Source organism: Rhynchophorus ferrugineus, unplaced genomic scaffold (genome assembly GCF_030347505.1).
Source record: "Rhynchophorus ferrugineus isolate W39M unplaced genomic scaffold, kcgeb_rfMv2 rfM1, whole genome shotgun sequence".
Taxonomy (NCBI): domain Eukaryota; kingdom Metazoa; phylum Arthropoda; class Insecta; order Coleoptera; family Curculionidae; genus Rhynchophorus; species Rhynchophorus ferrugineus.
The window spans coordinates 1,825,660-1,845,479 of record NW_027472580.1 but is presented as its reverse complement, the minus strand read 5'-3'; the positions used below and the strand labels follow the sequence as shown (position 1 = coordinate 1,845,479).

The window sequence follows — 19,820 nt, the reverse complement described above, 5'->3', positions numbered from 1 at the left end:
AAAAATTGATAAAAAGGAATTTCGCGTGTTGATAAAATATTGCTTTTTGAAGGGAAAAAATACAGTTGAAGCAAAAACTTGGCTTGGTGCCGAGTTTCCGGACACTGCCCCAGGAAAATCAACCATCAAGGATTGGTGTGCTAAATTTAGTCGTGCTGAAATGACCTCCGAAGACGGTGAACGAAGTGAATGCCCAAAAGGGGTTGTTACCGACGAAAACATTTAAAAAAATCATATCATTCACGAATATTTGGATATGAGAAAGCTCTGTACAAAGTGGGTGTCGTGTGAGATCACTTTTGATCAAAAAAAACGACGAGTTGATGATTCAGAATAGTGTTTGAAGATGGTCAAGCGTAATAAACCCGAGTTTTTGTATCGAGATGTGACAATGGATGAAACATGGCCCATCATTTCACTCCCAAGTCCAATCAACAGTTATCTGAGTGGACTGCACACGATCAATCCGCTTCATAGCGTGGGAAAACGCAATAGTCGCCCGTCAAGTTTATGGCGTCTGTATTTTGGGATGCGATGGAATAATTTTCATTAACTACCTTGAAAAAGGAAGGACCATCAACAGCGACTGTTACACAGCGTATTGGACCGTTTCAAGGATGAAATCGCCAAAAAACGGCCCCATTTGAAGAAAAATAAAGTGCTGCTTCACCAAGACAATGCACTGTGTCACAGTTCTCCAAATCTTGTCACCAGCGACTATTTCTTATTCTCAGATCTCAAAAAAATGCTCGCTGGGGAGAAATTTTTGTCGGCCAAAGAGAAATCGTGCTACAAAAATGGTACAGAAAAGTTGAAGGGTCGCTATAATCAGTGTATCAGCCTTGAAGGGAATTATGTTGAATAAAAAAAATAATTTTGCAAAAAAAAATGTGTTTTAATCTGGTAGGCTGGGGATTTTTGAATTGACATATTATAATGCGGTGTTCAAGTAAAGGACTGGATTGATATGCTTAAAAAGGATTGTTAAGCGACCAGCATAGACTAATATCTCTGAGAATATCTGTTATATTCGGTATTTAAGGAAAATTTAGTAATTCGATGTAGTTTGAAGTTTTTTCTTTGAGTGTTTTGGCAAATAACATATGGCTGAGATTATCACTAAATATTATTATAAATGTAATGACGTAAGCAATTAAAAGATATAAATATTAATTTTCCTGATTTCCTGAATATCATTTTAATACGAAATTATTTATTTAAAATTATTATTATCATAACTATACATTACAGGTGTTAAATTAAAGTCTAATTACTTTAGGACTAATTTTATTGTCTACAATTAATACTGGTAGAAATTTCCGTCCGAAGGTTGCCTGGAGTAACCTGCATTTGTTTGTGGAGAATGATGGGATGAGTTCATCAACTTTACACTGCTTGGATGTTTCAGTTCTGTCACGCCACCTATTAATAACTTGTGAGCCTGAAACGTACAATCGTTTACATTATTACATTGTATTAAAAAGTAAATAGATCATGGACGCCATGCAATAAGGTTGGTCATCTATCAACATAGCCCCGTATAAATATTAGGCGATTTGTAACCGCATTATGAAAGTTATTCTCGGTTGAATATGTTAGTTCAGAAACAAAATTTTTAAATTGACAAACAAAAAATTATAGTGATTCGAATTATCAATGTTAACAATGTGTTAAATTTGATGGTTTCGATTTTTCTCTGTATAAAATTACAGTTTAGACAGTATGTGTTACACAGTGTATTACAGTAAGAGGCTAATCATGGAATACCCAAAATTACATTTTTCAGAATCAATACTTTTCTTGTAACAACAATTGTTATCGCAACACAACAAATTGCCTCAAAATTCCATTTTGAACCGTTTCAACATCACTGTTTCCTTGTATGGAAAAAAGAAAAGATTTTTGTTTTTTGGATCTGTTTGAAAGTTGATCTTATTTTTCAACTTTTACAGTAAGACGTTAATCATGGAATACCCAAAATTACATTTTTCAAAATCAATACTTTTCTTGTAACATCAATTGTTATCGCAACACAACAAATTGCCTCAAAGTTCCATTTTTAACCGTTTCAACATCACTGTTTCCTTGTATGGAAAAAAGAAGGGATTTTTGTTTTCTGGATCTGTTTGAAAGTTGATCTTATTTTTCAACTTTTACTTGGATTCGTATTCTGCTTGGAAATTGAATACAAAGTGGTCAGAGATGAACAATGCATAGAGTCATAGCCGGTGATTTACAATAAGACATAACTTCGAAAAGTAATCTTCCAAAGATGAGCGTAATTTGTTTCAAATAGTTTTATGATTTTTGTTTGTTTCAAAATTTCTGTTATAAAAGGAATATAATATGCCTGCTTTAGAAAATTATAAGAGAATGCACAGTGTAAATCAGTTTCGTTGAAACTTAGTCATAAAGCGTTTAAGGATGATCTAGCGATCAATATTATTCTCAGTGGCTTTCTGTGTATTGATCCTTTTTTAAATTATTAATATAAAATTATATTATTAAAATATAAATTGAACGAAAGTCTACAGAAGTTCTATAGATGCATCTGTAGTATACTAAAGCTTGCTTAGTTTCAAGATAATTGAATAAGGGGTATTTTCATGTAAAAGAACTTTATTCACTAGTGTTAAATTCTCTCATTTTAAGAAACCATCCTGAGTAAGAGCTTTTCGTTTTGTTCTCGCCTAAAACCAGGAGGTGGAATGCATGATGCATGCCTGGTCACGGAGTCTTGCCCTGGAGTGACAAGTTGGACCGGGTTATGTGGAACTGCCTCTGGGCTTACCAATACACTAAACCGAAACCGCCTCACAGTTGACCCTTGTGGATCGCTACTGCTACTGCATTAAATTTGGGGATATGGCACCTGCTGATCGGGCAGACGTTATTGGCTAACGGGGACCCGGCGATTCTATTGATTCGGGAACTTGAGTTAACACACGACTGGATACTGTCGTATGGGGGTAAAAGCAAAAGCAAAAGCTACCAGCATGTCGACCAGCTCGCGTACAAGCGCGTTTTCAGAAAAATTTGAGCTGAGTTGTTGTTTGTGGAATGATTGAGATATGAAGTGCTTGATTTCTGGAGTGTTAGTTTCCCTATGAATTTGATTATTACTGCCAAACCATGGATAGTTTAAGATTCTCATGAGGAATTCATTTTGGGAAACTTGAAGCCGTTTCACCTGGTTGAGTGTAACAAACTTGAAGTAGACATTAGATCCATACAGGAGTACGGACCGAATAAACGTCTCGTAAAATAAGCATTTGATGGAGAGAGTCTGCTAGAAGGAAAGATCAGAGAAGATAGCAGGTTTAATATCACCTAACCTTTCTGTATTGTTTTCTGGATTTGGGAATCCCAACCGAACCAGACGGTTCGGTTAGACACTGAAGTGGAGACATTGGTGGAGACAATCATAAGTTGCGAGGCGCGCAATGCGTAATGCTTCTTATGGAAAATGATGTTCTGGGTTTTCAGGGAGTTGATTTGCAACCTCCAGAATTTGAACCACTTGACCGCATGAACAAGCTGCTTCTGTAAATGTTCTTGAATTGTATCCTCTAACATGAAGTCCAGAAGGACTGCTTCAAGTTTTTTACGTTGGTCAAGAGTCTGATGGACGGATGAGTGGTGAATGATCAGGAATGATGTTGTTTTTCCTTGTGAAAGAGTTGAGAGCGTAGAGTATTGCCCTCTCGGCAATCTTCGAATTGGCCCTGAGAAATCTGATGGACCTGTAGTCCGATGGAGATGATTTTGTTTTTTTTTTGGGAATAACCGCTATATTTGCGTGTTTCCTCTGGGCCTCGTAGGTATCTGCGAGGAGCTCGACTTTCTCTTGGCCAGTGACTGCGAAATTTCCTGTAACCACTGGCTTTGGGGGGGGGGGATATTGTGCGTCTTCCTCACGAGGCATTTGAAGATACGCTAGAAATAAGTGGACCGTCCAGTCTTTGGTCCGCGAGAAATGAGTTACATATCATCGCTCGCCTGGTCGAGGCGGCCTCCCTTACCCCTTTGCAAACTCTGTTCGCCTCCCTTTTGTCTGTAGCATCAAGGGTGTTCATCATTGTTGATGCGAATTTAATGTTTAAGAGAAGCGGGAAGGAAATTTCGACCTGAGTAGGAGCTATGGCACTTTAATAATAAAATTAAAAATTCAGTGATTCTTGTTCTGATGATTGAAAAGATTCAATAGGAGATCAATAGGAAGAGTACTTATGAAAAAAATTGCATGGCTATATTTAAAATGGATAGTGTCTAATTATATAAGGCTTATATGACACTGCTAAACTAAAAATAACTTGTCACAATATGAAATTATTTTTCCTCTGATATTATATAATATATAGTTCTTAAATTAAATTCAAATATAACTTACAAAATTGTATCGATACGGTATTACAGGTCCCTTTTTCTTCGCTCTGCCCATTCGTGTCGTGGAACTGTCATCTTTCTGTTGCGACTGACCCAGCGAGGCCATCTGTTCTCGATCTGGAGTGAGATCTCGCGTATTCCTCAGCCGTCTCCATGTGTTAACGCCTTGAGTCTCCGGTTGGAGGTAAATATCGACTTTGTCAGGAAACAGCTCGGCCGATTGGTCAAATGTCGAGGTTAGGATCAAATCAAGGTCATCTTTAGGTACCAAATCGCTAAAATATTGACGTTACTAATAATTTTAATGATGAGTTTATAAATGTGGCGAGTTTGTTTTAATTATAGCATATGAGGTGCACAAACGAGCCCCCAACTTTCGTAATAACATTGAAGAAAGCTGTAGATGATTATCCATAACGATGACCTCAATGAAACAAGTTGTTGTGAGTGGTTTCATAGGTTTAAGATTGTTGCATTACGCATTAAAGATACAAATTCTAGAAAATGGCAAGCTAAAAGTGCATGAAGATAAATAATTAAAAGTTTAAACCGATACGTCGTTCGATACGAGTTTCAAGAAGAAACTGTCATTTTAAGAGTTGCCTAAATTAATTGTCTTAAGACTTTTTTGATATTTAGTGTTTAATTTTGTCCATAATTTTCTTACATTTTGAAAAATTTGTGAAGAATCTTCGTGGAAACTCCTAAGCAATCCTACCTCGCTCGTTATATTTACCAGATATTAGTTTATTTGCTTAAAACTTTTATCGATGACTGGTCTCATTAAGATTCCAATAATTAAGTGAATTTGTGGATCGCTCAAGAGACATTTTCTTGTGTTAATTCAAAATCAATTCTATACTAATTTATAGTCCAAAAAAATTAATTATGAGGTGTTTTCTTCACTGATATGTAGGATGTAGGAGAATGATCTCGAATAAAAAAGGAAAATAATTGAATTTGTACATACTGATACTAGTATTTATTGCTAACGTATACTTTATAGCTATTAGCTAATAAATAACGCTTTATCTTGAAATATAAAGAATACAAATTCTAGAAAATGGAAAGCTAAAAATGCATGAAGATAAATAATTAAAAGTTCAAACCGATACGTCGTTCGATACGAGTTTCAAGAAGAAACTGTCATTTTAAAAGTTGCCTAAATTAATTGTCTTAAGACTTATTTGATATTTAATGTTTAATTTTGTCCATAATTTGCTTACATTTTGAAAAATCTGTGAAGAATCTCCGTGGAAACTCCTAAGTAATCCTACCTCGCTCGTTATATTTACCAGATATTAGTTTATTTGCTTAAAACTTTTATCGATGACTGGTCTCATTAAGATTCCAATAATTAAGTGAATTTGTGGATCGCTCAAGAGACATTTTCTTGTGTTAATTCAAAATCAATTCTATACTAATTTATAGTAAAAAAAAATTAATTATGAGGTGTTTTCTTCACTGATATGTAGGATGTAGGAGAATGATCTCGAATAAAAAAGGAAAATAATTGAATTTGTACATGCTGATACTAGTATTTATTGCTAACGTATACTTTATAGCTATTAGCTAATAAATAACGCTTTATCTTGAAATATAAAGAATACAAATTCTAGAAAATGGAAAGCTAAAAATGCATGAAGATAAATAATTAAAAGTTCAAACCGATACGTCGTTCGATACGAGTTTCAAGAAGAAACTGTCATTTTAAAAGTTGCCTAAATTAATTGTCTTAAGACTTATTTGATATTTAATGTTTAATTTTGTCCATAATTTGCTTACATTTTGAAAAATCTGTGAAGAATCTCCGTGGAAACTCCTAAGTAATCCTACCTCGCTCGTTATATTTACCAGATATTAGTTTATTTGCTTAAAACTTTTATCGATGACTGGTCTCATTAAGATTCCAATAATTAAGTGAATTTGTGGATCGCTCAAGAGCCATTTTCTTGTATTTATTCAAAATCAATTCTATACTAATTTATAGTCCAAAGAAATTAATTATGAGGTGTTTTCTTCACTGATATTTAGGATGTAGGAGAATGATCTCGAATAAAAAAGGAAAATAATTGAATTTGTACATACTGATACTAGTATTTATTGCTAACGTATACTTTATAGCTATTAGCTAATAAATAACGCTTTATCTTGAAATATAAAGAATAAAAATTCTAGAAAATGGAAAGCTAAAAATGCATGAAGATAAATAATTAAAAGTTCAAACAGATACGTCGTTCGATATGAGTTTCAAGAAGAAACTGTCATTTTAAAAGTTGCCTAAATTAATTGTTTTAAGACTTTTTTAATATTTAATGTTTAATTTTGTTGATAATTCGCTTACATTTTGAAAAATCTGTGAAGAATCTCCGTGGAAACTCCTAAGTAATCCTACCTCGCTCGTTATATTTACCAGATATTAGTTTATTTGCTTAAAACTTTTATCGATGACTGGTCTCATTAAGATTCCAATAATTAAGTGAATTTGTGGATCGCTCAAGAGCCATTTTCTTGTATTTATTCAAAATCAATTCTATACTAATTTATAGTCCAAAGAAATTAATTATGAGGTGTTTTCTTCACTGATATGTAGGATGTAGGAGAATGATCTCGAATAAAAAAGGAAAATAATTGAATTTGTACATACTGATACTAGTATTTATTGCTAACGTATACTTTATAGCTATTAGCTAATAAATAACGCTTTATCTTGAAATATAAAGAATAAAAATTCTAGAAAATGGAAAGCTAAAAATGCATGAAGATAAATAATTAAAAGTTCAAACAGATACGTCGTTCGATATGAGTTTCAAGAAGAAACTGTCATTTTAAAAGTTGCCTAAATTAATTGTTTTAAGACTTTTTTAATATTTAATGTTTAATTTTGTTGATAATTCGCTTACATTTTGAAAAATCTGTGAAGAATCTCCGTGGAAACTCCTAAGTAATCCTACCTCGCTCGTTATATTTACCAGATATTAGTTTATTTGCTTAAAACTTTTATCGATGACTGGTCTCATTAAGATTCCAATAATTAAGTGAATTTGTGGATCGCTCAAGAGACATTTTCTTGTGTTAATTCAAAATCAATTCTATACTAATTTATAGTCCAAAAAAATTAATTATGAGGTGTTTTCTTCACTGATATGTAGGATGTAGGAGAATGATCTCGAATAAAAAAGGAAAATAATTGAATTTGTACATACTGATACTAGTATTTATTGCTAACGTATACTTTATAGCTATTAGCTAATAAATAACGCTTTATCTTGAAATATAAAGAATACAAATTCTAGAAAATGGAAAGCTAAAAATGCATGAAGATAAATAATTAAAAGTTCAAACCGATACGTCGTTCGATACGAGTTTCAAGAAGAAACTGTCATTTTAAAAGTTGCCTAAATTAATTGTCTTAAGACTTATTTGATATTTAATGTTTAATTTTGTCCATAATTTGCTTACATTTTGAAAAATCTGTGAAGAATCTCCGTGGAAACTCCTAAGTAATCCTACCTCGCTCGTTATATTTACCAGATATTAGTTTATTTGCTTAAAACTTTTATCGATGACTGGTCTCATTAAGATTCCAATAATTAAGTGAATTTGTGGATCGCTCAAGAGACATTTTCTTGTGTTAATTCAAAATCAATTCTATACTAATTTATAGTCCAAAAAAATTAATTATGAGGTGTTTTCTTCACTGATATGTAGGATGTAGGAGAATGATCTCGAATAAAAAAGGAAAATAATTGAATTTGTACATACTGATACTAGTATTTATTGCTAACGTATACTTTATAGCTATTAGCTAATAAATAACGCTTTATCTTGAAATATAAAGAATACAAATTCTAGAAAATGGAAAGCTAAAAATGCATGAAGATAAATAATTAAAAGTTCAAACCGATACGTCGTTCGATACGAGTTTCAAGAAGAAACTGTCATTTTAAAAGTTGCCTAAATTAATTGTCTTAAGACTTATTTGATATTTAATGTTTAATTTTGTCCATAATTTGCTTACATTTTGAAAAATCTGTGAAGAATCTCCGTGGAAACTCCTAAGCAATCCTACCTCGCTCGTTATATTTACCAGATATTAGTTTATTTGCTTAAAACTTTTATCGATGACTGGTCTCATTAAGATTCCAATAATTAAGTGAATTTGTGGATCGCTCAAGAGACATTTTCTTGTGTTAATTCAAAATCAATTCTATACTAATTTATAGTCCAAAAAAATTAATTATGAGGTGTTTTCTTCACTGATATGTAGGATGTAGGAGAATGATCTCGAATAAAAAAGGAAAATAATTGAATTTGTACATACTGATACTAGTATTTATTGCTAACGTATACTTTATAGCTATTAGCTAATAAATAACGCTTTATCTTGAAATATAAAGAATACAAATTCTAGAAAATGGAAAGCTAAAAATGCATGAAGATAAATAATTAAAAGTTCAAACCGATACGTCGTTCGATACGAGTTTCAAGAAGAAACTGTCATTTTAAAAGTTGCCTAAATTAATTGTCTTAAGACTTATTTGATATTTAATGTTTAATTTTGTCCATAATTTGCTTACATTTTGAAAAATTTGTGAAGAATCTCCGTGGAAACTCCTAAGCAATCCTACCTCGCTCGTTATATTTACCAGATATTAGTTTATTTGCTTAAAACTTTTATCGATGACTGGTCTCATTAAGATTCCAATAATTAAGTGAATTTGTGGATCGCTCAAGAGACATTTTCTTGTGTTAATTCAAAATCAATTCTATACTAATTTATAGTCCAAAAAAATTAATTATGAGGTGTTTTCTTCACTGATATGTAGGATGTAGGAGAATGATCTCGAATAAAAAAGGAAAATAATTGAATTTGTACATACTGATACTAGTATTTATTGCTAACGTATACTTTATAGCTATTAGCTAATAAATAACGCTTTATCTTGAAATATAAAGAATACAAATTCTAGAAAATGGAAAGCTAAAAATGCATGAAGATAAATAATTAAAAGTTCAAACAGATACGTCGTTCGATATGAGTTTCAAGAAGAAACTGTCATTTTAAAAGTTGCCTAAATTAATTGTTTTAAGACTTTTTTAATATTTAATGTTTAATTTTGTTGATAATTCGCTTACATTTTGAAAAATCTGTGAAGAATCTCCGTGGAAACTCCTAAGCAATCCTACCTCGCTCGTTATATTTACCAGATATTAGTTTATTTGCTTAAAACTTTTATCGATGACTGGTCTCATTAAGATTCCAATAATTAAGTGAATTTGTGGATCGCTCAAGAGACATTTTCTTGTGTTAATTCAAAATCAATTCTATACTAATTTATAGTCCAAAAAAATTAATTATGAGGTGTTTTCTTCACTGATATGTAGGATGTAGGAGAATGATCTCGAATAAAAAAGGAAAATAATTGAATTTGTACATACTGATACTAGTATTTATTGCTAACGTATACTTTATAGCTATTAGCTAATAAATAACGCTTTATCTTGAAATATAAAGAATACAAATTCTAGAAAATGGAAAGCTAAAAATGCATGAAGATAAATAATTAAAAGTTCAAACAGATACGTCGTTCGATATGAGTTTCAAGAAGAAACTGTCATTTTAAAAGTTGCCTAAATTAATTGTTTTAAGACTTTTTTAATATTTAATGTTTAATTTTGTTGATAATTCGCTTACATTTTGAAAAATCTGTGAAGAATCTCCGTGGAAACTCCTAAGCAATCCTACCTTGATCGTTGTTATATTTACCAGATATTAGTTTAATTGCTTAAAACTTTTATCGATGACCGGTCTCATTAAGATTCCAATAATTAAGTGAATTTGTGGATCGCTCAAGAGACATTTTCTTGTATTTATTCAAAATCAATTCTATACTAATTTATAGTCCAAAAAAATTAATTATGAGGTGTTTTCTTCACTGATATTTAGGATGTAGGAGAATAATCTTAAATAAAAAAAGAAAATAATTGAATTTGTACACACTGATACTAGTATTTATTGCTAACGTATACTTTATAGCTGTTAACTAATAAATAACGCTTTATCTTGAAATTCTTTTGTTATATTCGATATAGTAATTATTCTGTCTGCAGTTTATCTGTAAATACAGATAATCTGTACATCTTAATATGCAGTACATAGATCGAAACCCGGATATCCGCTTTAGATAGCAGAAGCAGAAAATGTATTGCTTAAAAGTTGATAATTCCACTTCGGATTTCTGGTTTGTGATAACACTTTACCGAATTTCGATTTATTACTTCTGTGTATATATAGAGTGTTAAAGTGTTAAATATAATATACGGTATAAACTAGTATCTAATATTATGTTAGTGTTATTATATTATAAATTAGTGGCAATGAATGTTTTTAGTCTAGTATGTCGTATTATTGATTCTGCAGGAATTAAAATTTAACTCATTTTGTAAACACTTTTTCTAAAGCACACGGATTTTAGTTAATAGCGAATATTTACGTATAGTATATTAGAAACAACGACATCTACAAAGATCTAAGAATACTAAGGCTAGCGAAGAAATTAAATGACGCGAAAATGCCAAAGAACATCATAAGATGTTGCGTGAACATAAAAATGTCGAAATACTACAACCATTCCACGACAATGCAGTATAACTCGTTGAACTAATATATTTAAATTATGTATGAAATCTTTGATGGGTTGGTCACTTTAGATCCGAACTTGGAAAGGAGAACTGGTAAAGACTACTAGATAGATGTAATTAATAATAATAAATAACAGTAAATAACAGTCATTAATAGTTATAATATGTATACCATGTACTATTTAAATTAACAAAAAATATAGCTTATATTTTGAATAAGGTCAATTAGAGAAAAATATTATGTCTCATGAATATTAATTAGTCATGATCGTGTGAGATTATTAGTCATCAAAATAGTTGTTGTATTTGATTTTTGGAATATTTTTTAAAACCTTCTTAAATTCGGCATTTAGGAGGAAAGAAAGTCCTACGGAGGTAAATCAAATAAATAAGGTTGCCATTTTAATGAGAAAGCCGTGAATAATCAATAATAACTCAAAATGTTAGCTTGTTGAAATGAATAGCTTCACACAAACGATGCAGAACGGAAGGAATTGATTTATTGTATGGAAATACATTAATAGAATTCATAAAAAGAGACCATGTTATCCAGTAGGATGCTATACACTTCTTAGTGAATATTCGCTTATACAGAATTTGGGATCATATACCGTCTGATAACTAATAAAATAAATGCCAAAATACTGATATTTGACGGAACTCCTGCTATCGTAAATTTCAACGGAATCTAGTTAGTTCGAGTACTTGGGATCAGTAACACAGAAGAAGGAATTGGCATCCACGGACGCATCAATAAAGTGAATCCTCAAATTTACAGGAACGTCCTCCAAGCTGGTGGATGTGGATGAGGGGAAATATTACAATTAAGACCGAAATCCGTCTCTTTAGAATGTGGCTATTATACACTCTATTATCTGATATATATAAGCTGAAAGCCTTTCAAATGCGAAGCTTAAGATAAATTCTGTATGGTTATCTCCAAGATCTTAATGTGATAAAGCGAATAAGTTTTTTGATTAAGATGAGATAATTAATGTAGATATTTAATTTCTAACTTATTTAATGAATGTTCTTGTTTGGTACGAAAAATGTGATTTTGGTGCTTCAAAATAATTTGAAAATATATATTCCATTATTTAATAATAGATCAATCGAAAAGTTCCAGGCCTGACACATAGATGGCGCTACTAGAATTAATTCTATATGTTTTTTAGTTAGCCCTCAAAAGATGCGCGTATAAATTTGGCAGCTGTCGGATCATTAGTTTGTGAATTATAAAAAAAAATTATAAAAATATTGTTTTTTGAAGGGAAAAAATACAGTTGAAGCAAAAACATCGCATGATGCCGAGTTTCCGGACACTGCCCCAGGAAAATCAACCATCAACGATTGGTATGTTAAGTTTAGACGTAGTGAAATGAGCATCGAAGACGGTGAACGCCGTGGGCTTCCAAAAGAGGTTGTTACCGTCGAAAACACTTAAAAAATCCACAAAATGATTTTGAATTACCGTAATTTGAAAGTGAATAAAATAGCAGACACTCTAAAGATATCAACTTAACGTGACATCGTACCATTCAGGAATATTTGAGTATGAGAAAACTCTGTGAAAAGTGGGTGCCGCACGAGCTCACTTTTCCCCAAAAACAAGGACGAGTTGATGATTCGGAGTAGTGTTTGAAGATGATCAAAGAGTATGATGAAATATGACTTCATCAATCACTCCGAAATCCAATCAACAGTTATCCGAGTGAACTGCACACGATAAACCCGCTCTAAAGCGTGGGAATACGCAACAGTCGGCTGGCAAGGTTACGGCGTCTGTATTTTGGGATGCGCATGGAATAATTTTCATTGACTAACCTTGATAAAGGAAGGACCATCAACAGCGATTATTACATAGCGTTATTGGAACGTTTGAAGGACGAAATTTCCGAAAAAAGGCCGCATTTGAAGAACAAGAAAGTGCTGCTTCATTAAGGCAATGCGCCGTGTCACCAGTCAGTAGGCTTCAAATTGCTTCATCATCCACCGTCTTCTCCAGATCTGGCCCCCAGCAACTATTTCCTGTTCTGAGATCTCAAAAGAATGTTCGCTGGGAGAAATATTCGTCGAATAAAGAGGTGATCGCCGAAAGTGGAGCCTATTTTGAAGCAGAGGACAATTCGTATTACAAAAATGGTATCGAAATCGCTTAATCGGTCACTATAATCAGTGTATCACCATTGAAGGGAATTATGTTGAAAAAAAATTGCCAAAAAATGTCTTTTACTTTGGTAGGTCGGGGACTTTTCAATTGACCTCCTATGATCTTTTAATTGAGTTTTTAATTGTAAAATGTAAAATGATCTTCCTTCAATGAAAATCATTTTACACGCATCTATTTTGCCTGAGATGTCAGAAAAATCGGAAGTCTTCTTAATTATCATAAATCGAGTGGATTATTTTGAAGTACTGTTGTCGAAAGATATTTGAAAAGGTACTTTTGAAAGTATTTTATAAACACTATTGTTCAGTGTGAAATATTCAGAGAGAGAAAAGTGAGAATTTGCATTTTAATGTCTTAATCAAGATAATATGATACTGATGAAGTAATTAGAATGATTTTAACTACTATAATTATTGAAGGGTGTAATTAATAGAATATTTTAATTGTGCAATAGAACAGTGGTAATAATGACTGGTTTACTTACTCGTAGTTCTTAAAATAGGCATATCTACGGGCACTGGCCAAGGTATGATGCATGTACATTCTCTCGAATGGCGACGATGCAGCGTCGAAACACGAATCCTTGAAATCCTTGGTCGTTAGCGGTTTCAGAAACATCCCCTCCCCCTCCACGTAGGGGACACAACCCCTGTTCCTAATGCGACCTGAAAATGTGGCCTCTGAATTATTTATAGGTCCTGGCAGATTTTTGATTTATAATTCTGCAATAAAGCCGTCGTATAATTTTATTTCTGCCAATTGTCAAAATATATTAAAACACGATAGATCCGTTATATCAGAGCGGCTTTTTCGTTCTTCGGATTTATTGATTTTACGTCGTTTTTATTGCATATTTAATTTAATTATTCCAAATATAGAGTCCCTATATTCGGAATACAGAACGTAGAAATGTTAATTTATAAATTAGATTATAAACAATTGATAGAAAATTAATTTATCATACTGGTACTTATATATTCACAAATTTACTTTTATAATCATTTTTATTATAAAATATCAATTAAAATCAATATAAAATATATTATTCTCACATTAATCAACTAAAGTTGAACTCTAGTTCTGTTTCACGCCCAAAATCTACAAAATGATTTTGAATGACCGTAAATTGAAATTGTATGAAATAGCAGGCACTCTAAAGATATCAACTGAACGTGTACATCATATCATTCACGAATATTTGGGTATGAGAAAGCTCTGTGCAAAGTGGTTGCTGCGCGAGCTCACTTTTGACCAAAAACGTTGATAATTCGGAGCAGCGTTTGAAGAGGATGAAGCGTAATAAACCCGAGTTTTTGCATCGATATGTGACAATGGATGAAACATGGCTCGACCATTTCATTACGAAGTCCAATCGGCAGTCAGCTGAGTGAACTGCACACGATGAACCCTCTCCAAAGCTTGGCCAAACGCAACAGTCCGCTGGCAAGATTATGGCGTCTGTCCAAAATACATGATGTTCATGGAATAATTTTCATTGTCTACCTTGAAAAAGGAAGGACCATCGACAGTATTACTAGATCTGGCCCCCAGCGACTATTTCCTGTTCTCAGATCTCAAAATAATTCTCGCTGGGAAGAAATTTTCGTCGAATGAAGAGGTGATCGCCGAAACTGAGGCCTATTTTGAAGCAAAGAACAAATCGTACTACAAAAATGGTATCGAAAAGTTGGAGGGACGCTATAATCGGTATATCATCCTTGAAGGGAATTATGTTGAATAAAAAAAAACTAATTTTGCCAAAAAAATGTGTTTTACTATGGTAGGCCGGGGACTTTTCAATTGACCTGTTACTACTACAGTTCTGTTGTACTAGCATTAATGCATAAGCAAAGTGAGTACGGGATTAATACATGCACGTATGCAAGTATGTATTTCTCAATAATACACTCCATTTTTAAATCTTGTTGACCGCTACTTGTACTTTTTCTACAGCCTTAGACAGAGATACATCTTTTGCCATGATAACTGTGTCGTCGGCAAATGTTCCAAGTACTATTTCGTTTGTTATACAGGAGTGGTCTAAATACACTGCCCTGTGGAACTATAGTTAAAATAGGCTTAAGTGTCGAGAATACTTAGTCGTTGAGAAAGTCGACAGAAATTCCGCGGCAGCAGATTGCTCATTTTGTAGATTAATCCTAAATGTCATACCCGGTCAAAAGCTTCTGAGATGTTCAGGATTCAGAATGCCTTTTCAACAACCGCTGTTACTCTGTGTACTTGGTTGATTATCGAGAGTTGATTTCGAAATCCGAACTAAAAATCTCGTATTTCTAAAATTGTTTTAATACGTTTTAATAGCAGTTTCTCAAATAATTTTGATATCTCAGCTAGAAGCGAAATAAGCCTGTAAGATCCTCTTTGTTTTGCCGGTTTGTCAGTTTTTTTGAGCATAAATATTGGAGCAACCTTAAGACTTCCGGAACATGCTTCAGCCTCAAAGAGGCATTGAATATATATGTCAATATCATTCTTGCTTTTTGTGGCAGCTTTTTCAATAACCGAAGTGCAACATCAATTCCAGGAGCCTTTTTAGGATTAATGTTGTTGTTAAATCTTATAATAAATGAACAAAAGGAACGAATTCATTTTTAATTGACCACCGAAATTACAATATATTTCACGTCAAGTTATTTTGGAAGTTTCCTATGTGCTTAATAATAATGTTTTTTATTCTGGAAAATTTTATTTTACTTACTATTTTATATAAATTATTATGTCTTGTAGGACATCCTCATATCTGCACTCCATAAGCCTGCATAAAATCACGTACGTATAAAAGAGATTTTCTTCTTACTAATAAACTTATGATTTAATGTTTTATACAGTAATTTGGTTTCTTTTTTTTCTTTATTGTTCATTCGAACGACATTTGCAAGTATATGTATTGCAACAATAACAGGTATCGCAGTAACACCATGGCAAATGGTGAAATTTTTCATTTATGATACATCACGTGTGTAAAGTAGATAAAGACCTTACAAAAGTATACAAAAGTAGATACACTGTCTTTTTCTTTCTTCTTTTATATCTTTTATACACTTTCTTTTATATTTTTTTGTTTAGTAACCTTCTCCTTGTGTGTTTTCTATCATTCTCACTGAAAAGTAAGGATTTAAAAATTCTGTTCATTATCTTGGTAACTTATTCTCAAGGTTATAGATAAGTTAGTCATGTTAAACATTGGCGAAATATTGGGTCCCATCTGAGAATGTATCTGAATAGACTTTTTGACCCTTGTATAATTCTCTGATTTTGGTCAATTGTTGAATATTAGTTAATAAAACCAGCCGGATATGCAGCTCAGTTTGCTCTATTATAATTTTCAACAGCACATTCGGAAATACTTTAGCTAATACAGACACCAGTGACATTTGCGTATAGAGTTCATTAGGTGGCTTTCCATGTTCAGGTATTATTATCATTTCAGTCATATTCTGGCATCGATAGGATTAGGTTAATAAATCTTTCTTGGCTGTTTTTATAATTTTAGTGATTGCTTTTCATTACTTTAATTGTTGTATTTTTAAAAATTATTGATCTATGGAATATTTAAATCAAAATTTATTTCATGTTGAGATTTTTATAATTTTATAGTGACTGTTTCAGCTTTTTTGTTGATTGTTGCGTGCCAAAGTTCCATCTAAGTCTTTGTATTAGACGGACTACGTACGCACCTACGTAAACTTAATCCAATTATGTTTTTGGTAGCCTTTTATCTGTTTCCATGTCATCTATTATTTATGGATTCCAATATTTTTAAATTGGATGTCAATTTGTTTAATTTATTTTTATTTTCGGTCTTCTGTATTATTGTATTTTCTTGTTAGTTTTCGTAGATAAGATCTCTGAGTTATCTGGCTGAAAATCTGAGCCAAATGATTTTCGTAATCCTCTTTCGAAACCAGCTTTACATTATTAAGAGAAATTACAGTTGAGGTAAGGACTATGGAATAGTTTCAACCTAACTTTCAAACGGCTAATATATTTCTTTTTTTTCATATTTCATTGATAATTTATGATTTTTTTTTATTACATGCTTTAATCGCATTAATTTTTGACAGTACGGAGTTGAATTTTGGATTTGTCTAGGTTCCAGAATCTCATGAGGAAAAATTTCTTTCTAATCCCACAAAATACCTCAACTTTCTTGGACGACAACACTATGACGTTATTTGTCGAGTGTAATTATCTTTTAATTGTTCAAAATCAATCGTTTCAAAAAATTTTGTGGTTTTGACAGATTTCTACAGTTCAAGTTTCAATTTTTCAGTGTAAATTGACGTGGAACTCAAGTATCTTTTTTAGACCCATCTTGTGTAGGTCACTGAAAATGTTTTATAGTGGATGTTTGGTTCCGTACTGAAGATAACGAGATGACTTTAGTGAGATGAACATGATGTATATTCTCATTTTATCAATTAATTTCTAGAATTTTTAATTAAGGCGCAATTTTCTAATGTGTTGAAGACCGAGTCTATGGACTATTACCTTTTTTTACTTTAAAACTCTCTATTGGAAACAAAGCTTGTTATTTTGCATCTTTATATTAATATTACTTAATGAGCTTTGTTTATTTGGGGTAACTAAAGCATTTTTAAGCAACGTTGTTAAAATATACAGAAAAAAACACCCTGTATTTATGTTGAAGATAAAATTGGCGCGAGAAGCCCCGTTACAAACTCCATTAAATAAATTAAACACATACATAAAAAAGCAATTCATTTTATACCCCATGTTTCAACTAACTAATTTAATTAATCATTACAAAATCTGCGTTTTTATTGTACCGGCATGAAATACTGTATGAGAAAATAACGAACAAAAGATATTCTAGTCGTTATATAACCAGAATGAGCTAGCGAGACAGTTGTTAGTGCAACGAAAAAGGACTGAAACTATGGCGTGCACATTTTTATTGAAATCTAACGGAACGCTATTAAAATCTACAAAAAACATATACATCAAACCGGATGATATCACTAAATCACGACATATTTATTTATCTGTAAGCAACTCAATGTGCTATCTTACCTGCAGCCATGACGTATGCCTCCCCGGTCTACTGCAAAAGCCTTCGCGTGTCCTGCTAATTTCCGGAATAAATCAGGATGATTGTCTAACATGCTATTTCGCCAAGACTGGAACTACCCACCTTACTAGGTCAGGCATATTTACAATCAGGCCCTTTGTTATGTTTGACGGCCATATTGATGTGTCATTTTAAAAAACAGTCATTGTTTGATGATCGAATCGACTGTCGAGGTCGCCAGGTAAAGGGGAAGGCGACAATGGAGAGGTCTATTTTCGAATATGTCATTTCGTTTAGTTGATATACGCTATATAATGGTATATAATCATATAGATTAATATACTTTATTATATTTGTAGATATAAAATTAGTATAAAAGTCATTTCATTTTAGAGTATTAAAATATAAATAGGAATTAGTGTTCATTTTTCATTAAAAAGTCGTAATCGAGAAAAAAAAATTGAGAAAAATTGGCACACCCTCACATATTTCCAACACTTTCTACAAGTTTTCCTGTCTATCTGGTAACATTGCGATACCGAGTTAAAAGAACGATGTCAAAAGACAATAAACGTATCCAATTAAATCACCGACAATCTTCTGTACAATTTTCAGTGCCAATTTTTACGGCTTGTATCTTCTTTTTACGAAATATCTTACCATAAACTTAACCTAACTTATTCATAGACAACGTGGCGACACTACCATTTTGATTGCCTATAACTTTGATTTGGTCTGTTATATCCGGTAGGTTAGAGCTAGCTGGCCATGCTAAATCACTACTTTGCGATATTAGTCTTCGTGGAAAAACGTCATTCAATAATTGAATTGTTGAACGACCTGTGTGTGGTGAGGCCTCTTGCTGAAACCTCATGTACTCTAGTCCTTCTTCTTCCATGTCAGGCACAAGAAAATTCCGTTTTGGTACCGTTCAGCAGTAATAGTAACTGCAACACCTTGATCGTTTTCATAAAAATAGGGACCAATGATATTTCCAGCATGAATATCACATCTCACAATTTTTTTAGTGGATTCAATGATGTTTTATGCATTAGTTGAGGATTCTGTGTTCTCCAAAACCGACTGTTCTGTTTATTGATGTGGCCACTGAGAAGAAAATGTGTTTCATCGTTCATTATCAATTTAGACGAAAACTTTTCAATTTTACCAGGCAGCTTTAGGATTGCTTTACTGTATTCAACTCATTGATCAGGATCTCTCGGTAGCAAATGTTGGACTAATTGATTTTTGTACGGGAACATTTTCAAATCAGTTTTGAAAATTCGCCTTAAACTGCGTGCAGAAATGCGTAACTGGAAACCACGTCTCCGAATTAATGTTTCTGGAAACTCTGCAACACTATCGCGCACCAGAGCCACATTTTCAGCATACGAGACGTCCGTTGTCTTCCAGAACATCACACTTTCATCACTTTCTATATCTTTTCCCGTCTTTTCGGTAACGTTGCGATACCGAGTTGAAAGAACGATGTCAAAAGATACTAAAGGCATCCAATTAATTCAACGACAATCTTCTGTACACTTTCAAATGCCTATTTCTTACGGC

The 19,820-nt window shown here is 32.5% G+C and overlaps 1 protein-coding gene across 1 annotated transcript; it reads right to left on the bottom strand.

The window, feature by feature from the left end:
- Positions 1 to 1,270: 1,270 nt before the first annotated feature.
- Positions 1,271 to 18,463, bottom strand: LOC143194589 (uncharacterized). Its single transcript, XM_076401348.1, has 4 exons — positions 18,257 to 18,463; positions 13,686 to 13,866; positions 4,391 to 4,661; positions 1,271 to 1,441 (listed from the first exon to the last, which is right to left on the bottom strand). The coding sequence occupies exons 1-4, from the start codon at positions 18,264 to 18,266 to the stop codon at positions 1,301 to 1,303; spliced, it is 603 nt and encodes a 200-aa protein (XP_076257463.1). The 5' UTR covers positions 18,267 to 18,463; the 3' UTR covers positions 1,271 to 1,300.
- Between the last annotated feature and the right edge of the window lie 1,357 nt (positions 18,464 to 19,820).

What these genes read in the sequence shown, in the direction of transcription:
- LOC143194589 (XM_076401348.1), bottom strand. An exon ending in GCCTATTTTAAGAACTACGA is followed by an intron (nt 4,662 to 13,685) that starts GTAAGTAAACCA and finishes TCAATATTTTAG; the next exon opens with CGATTTGGTACCTAAAGATG. An exon ending in TACCGTATCGATACAATTTT is followed by an intron (nt 1,442 to 4,390) that starts GTAAGTTATATT and finishes TGTACGTTTCAG; the next exon opens with GCTCACAAGTTATTAATAGG.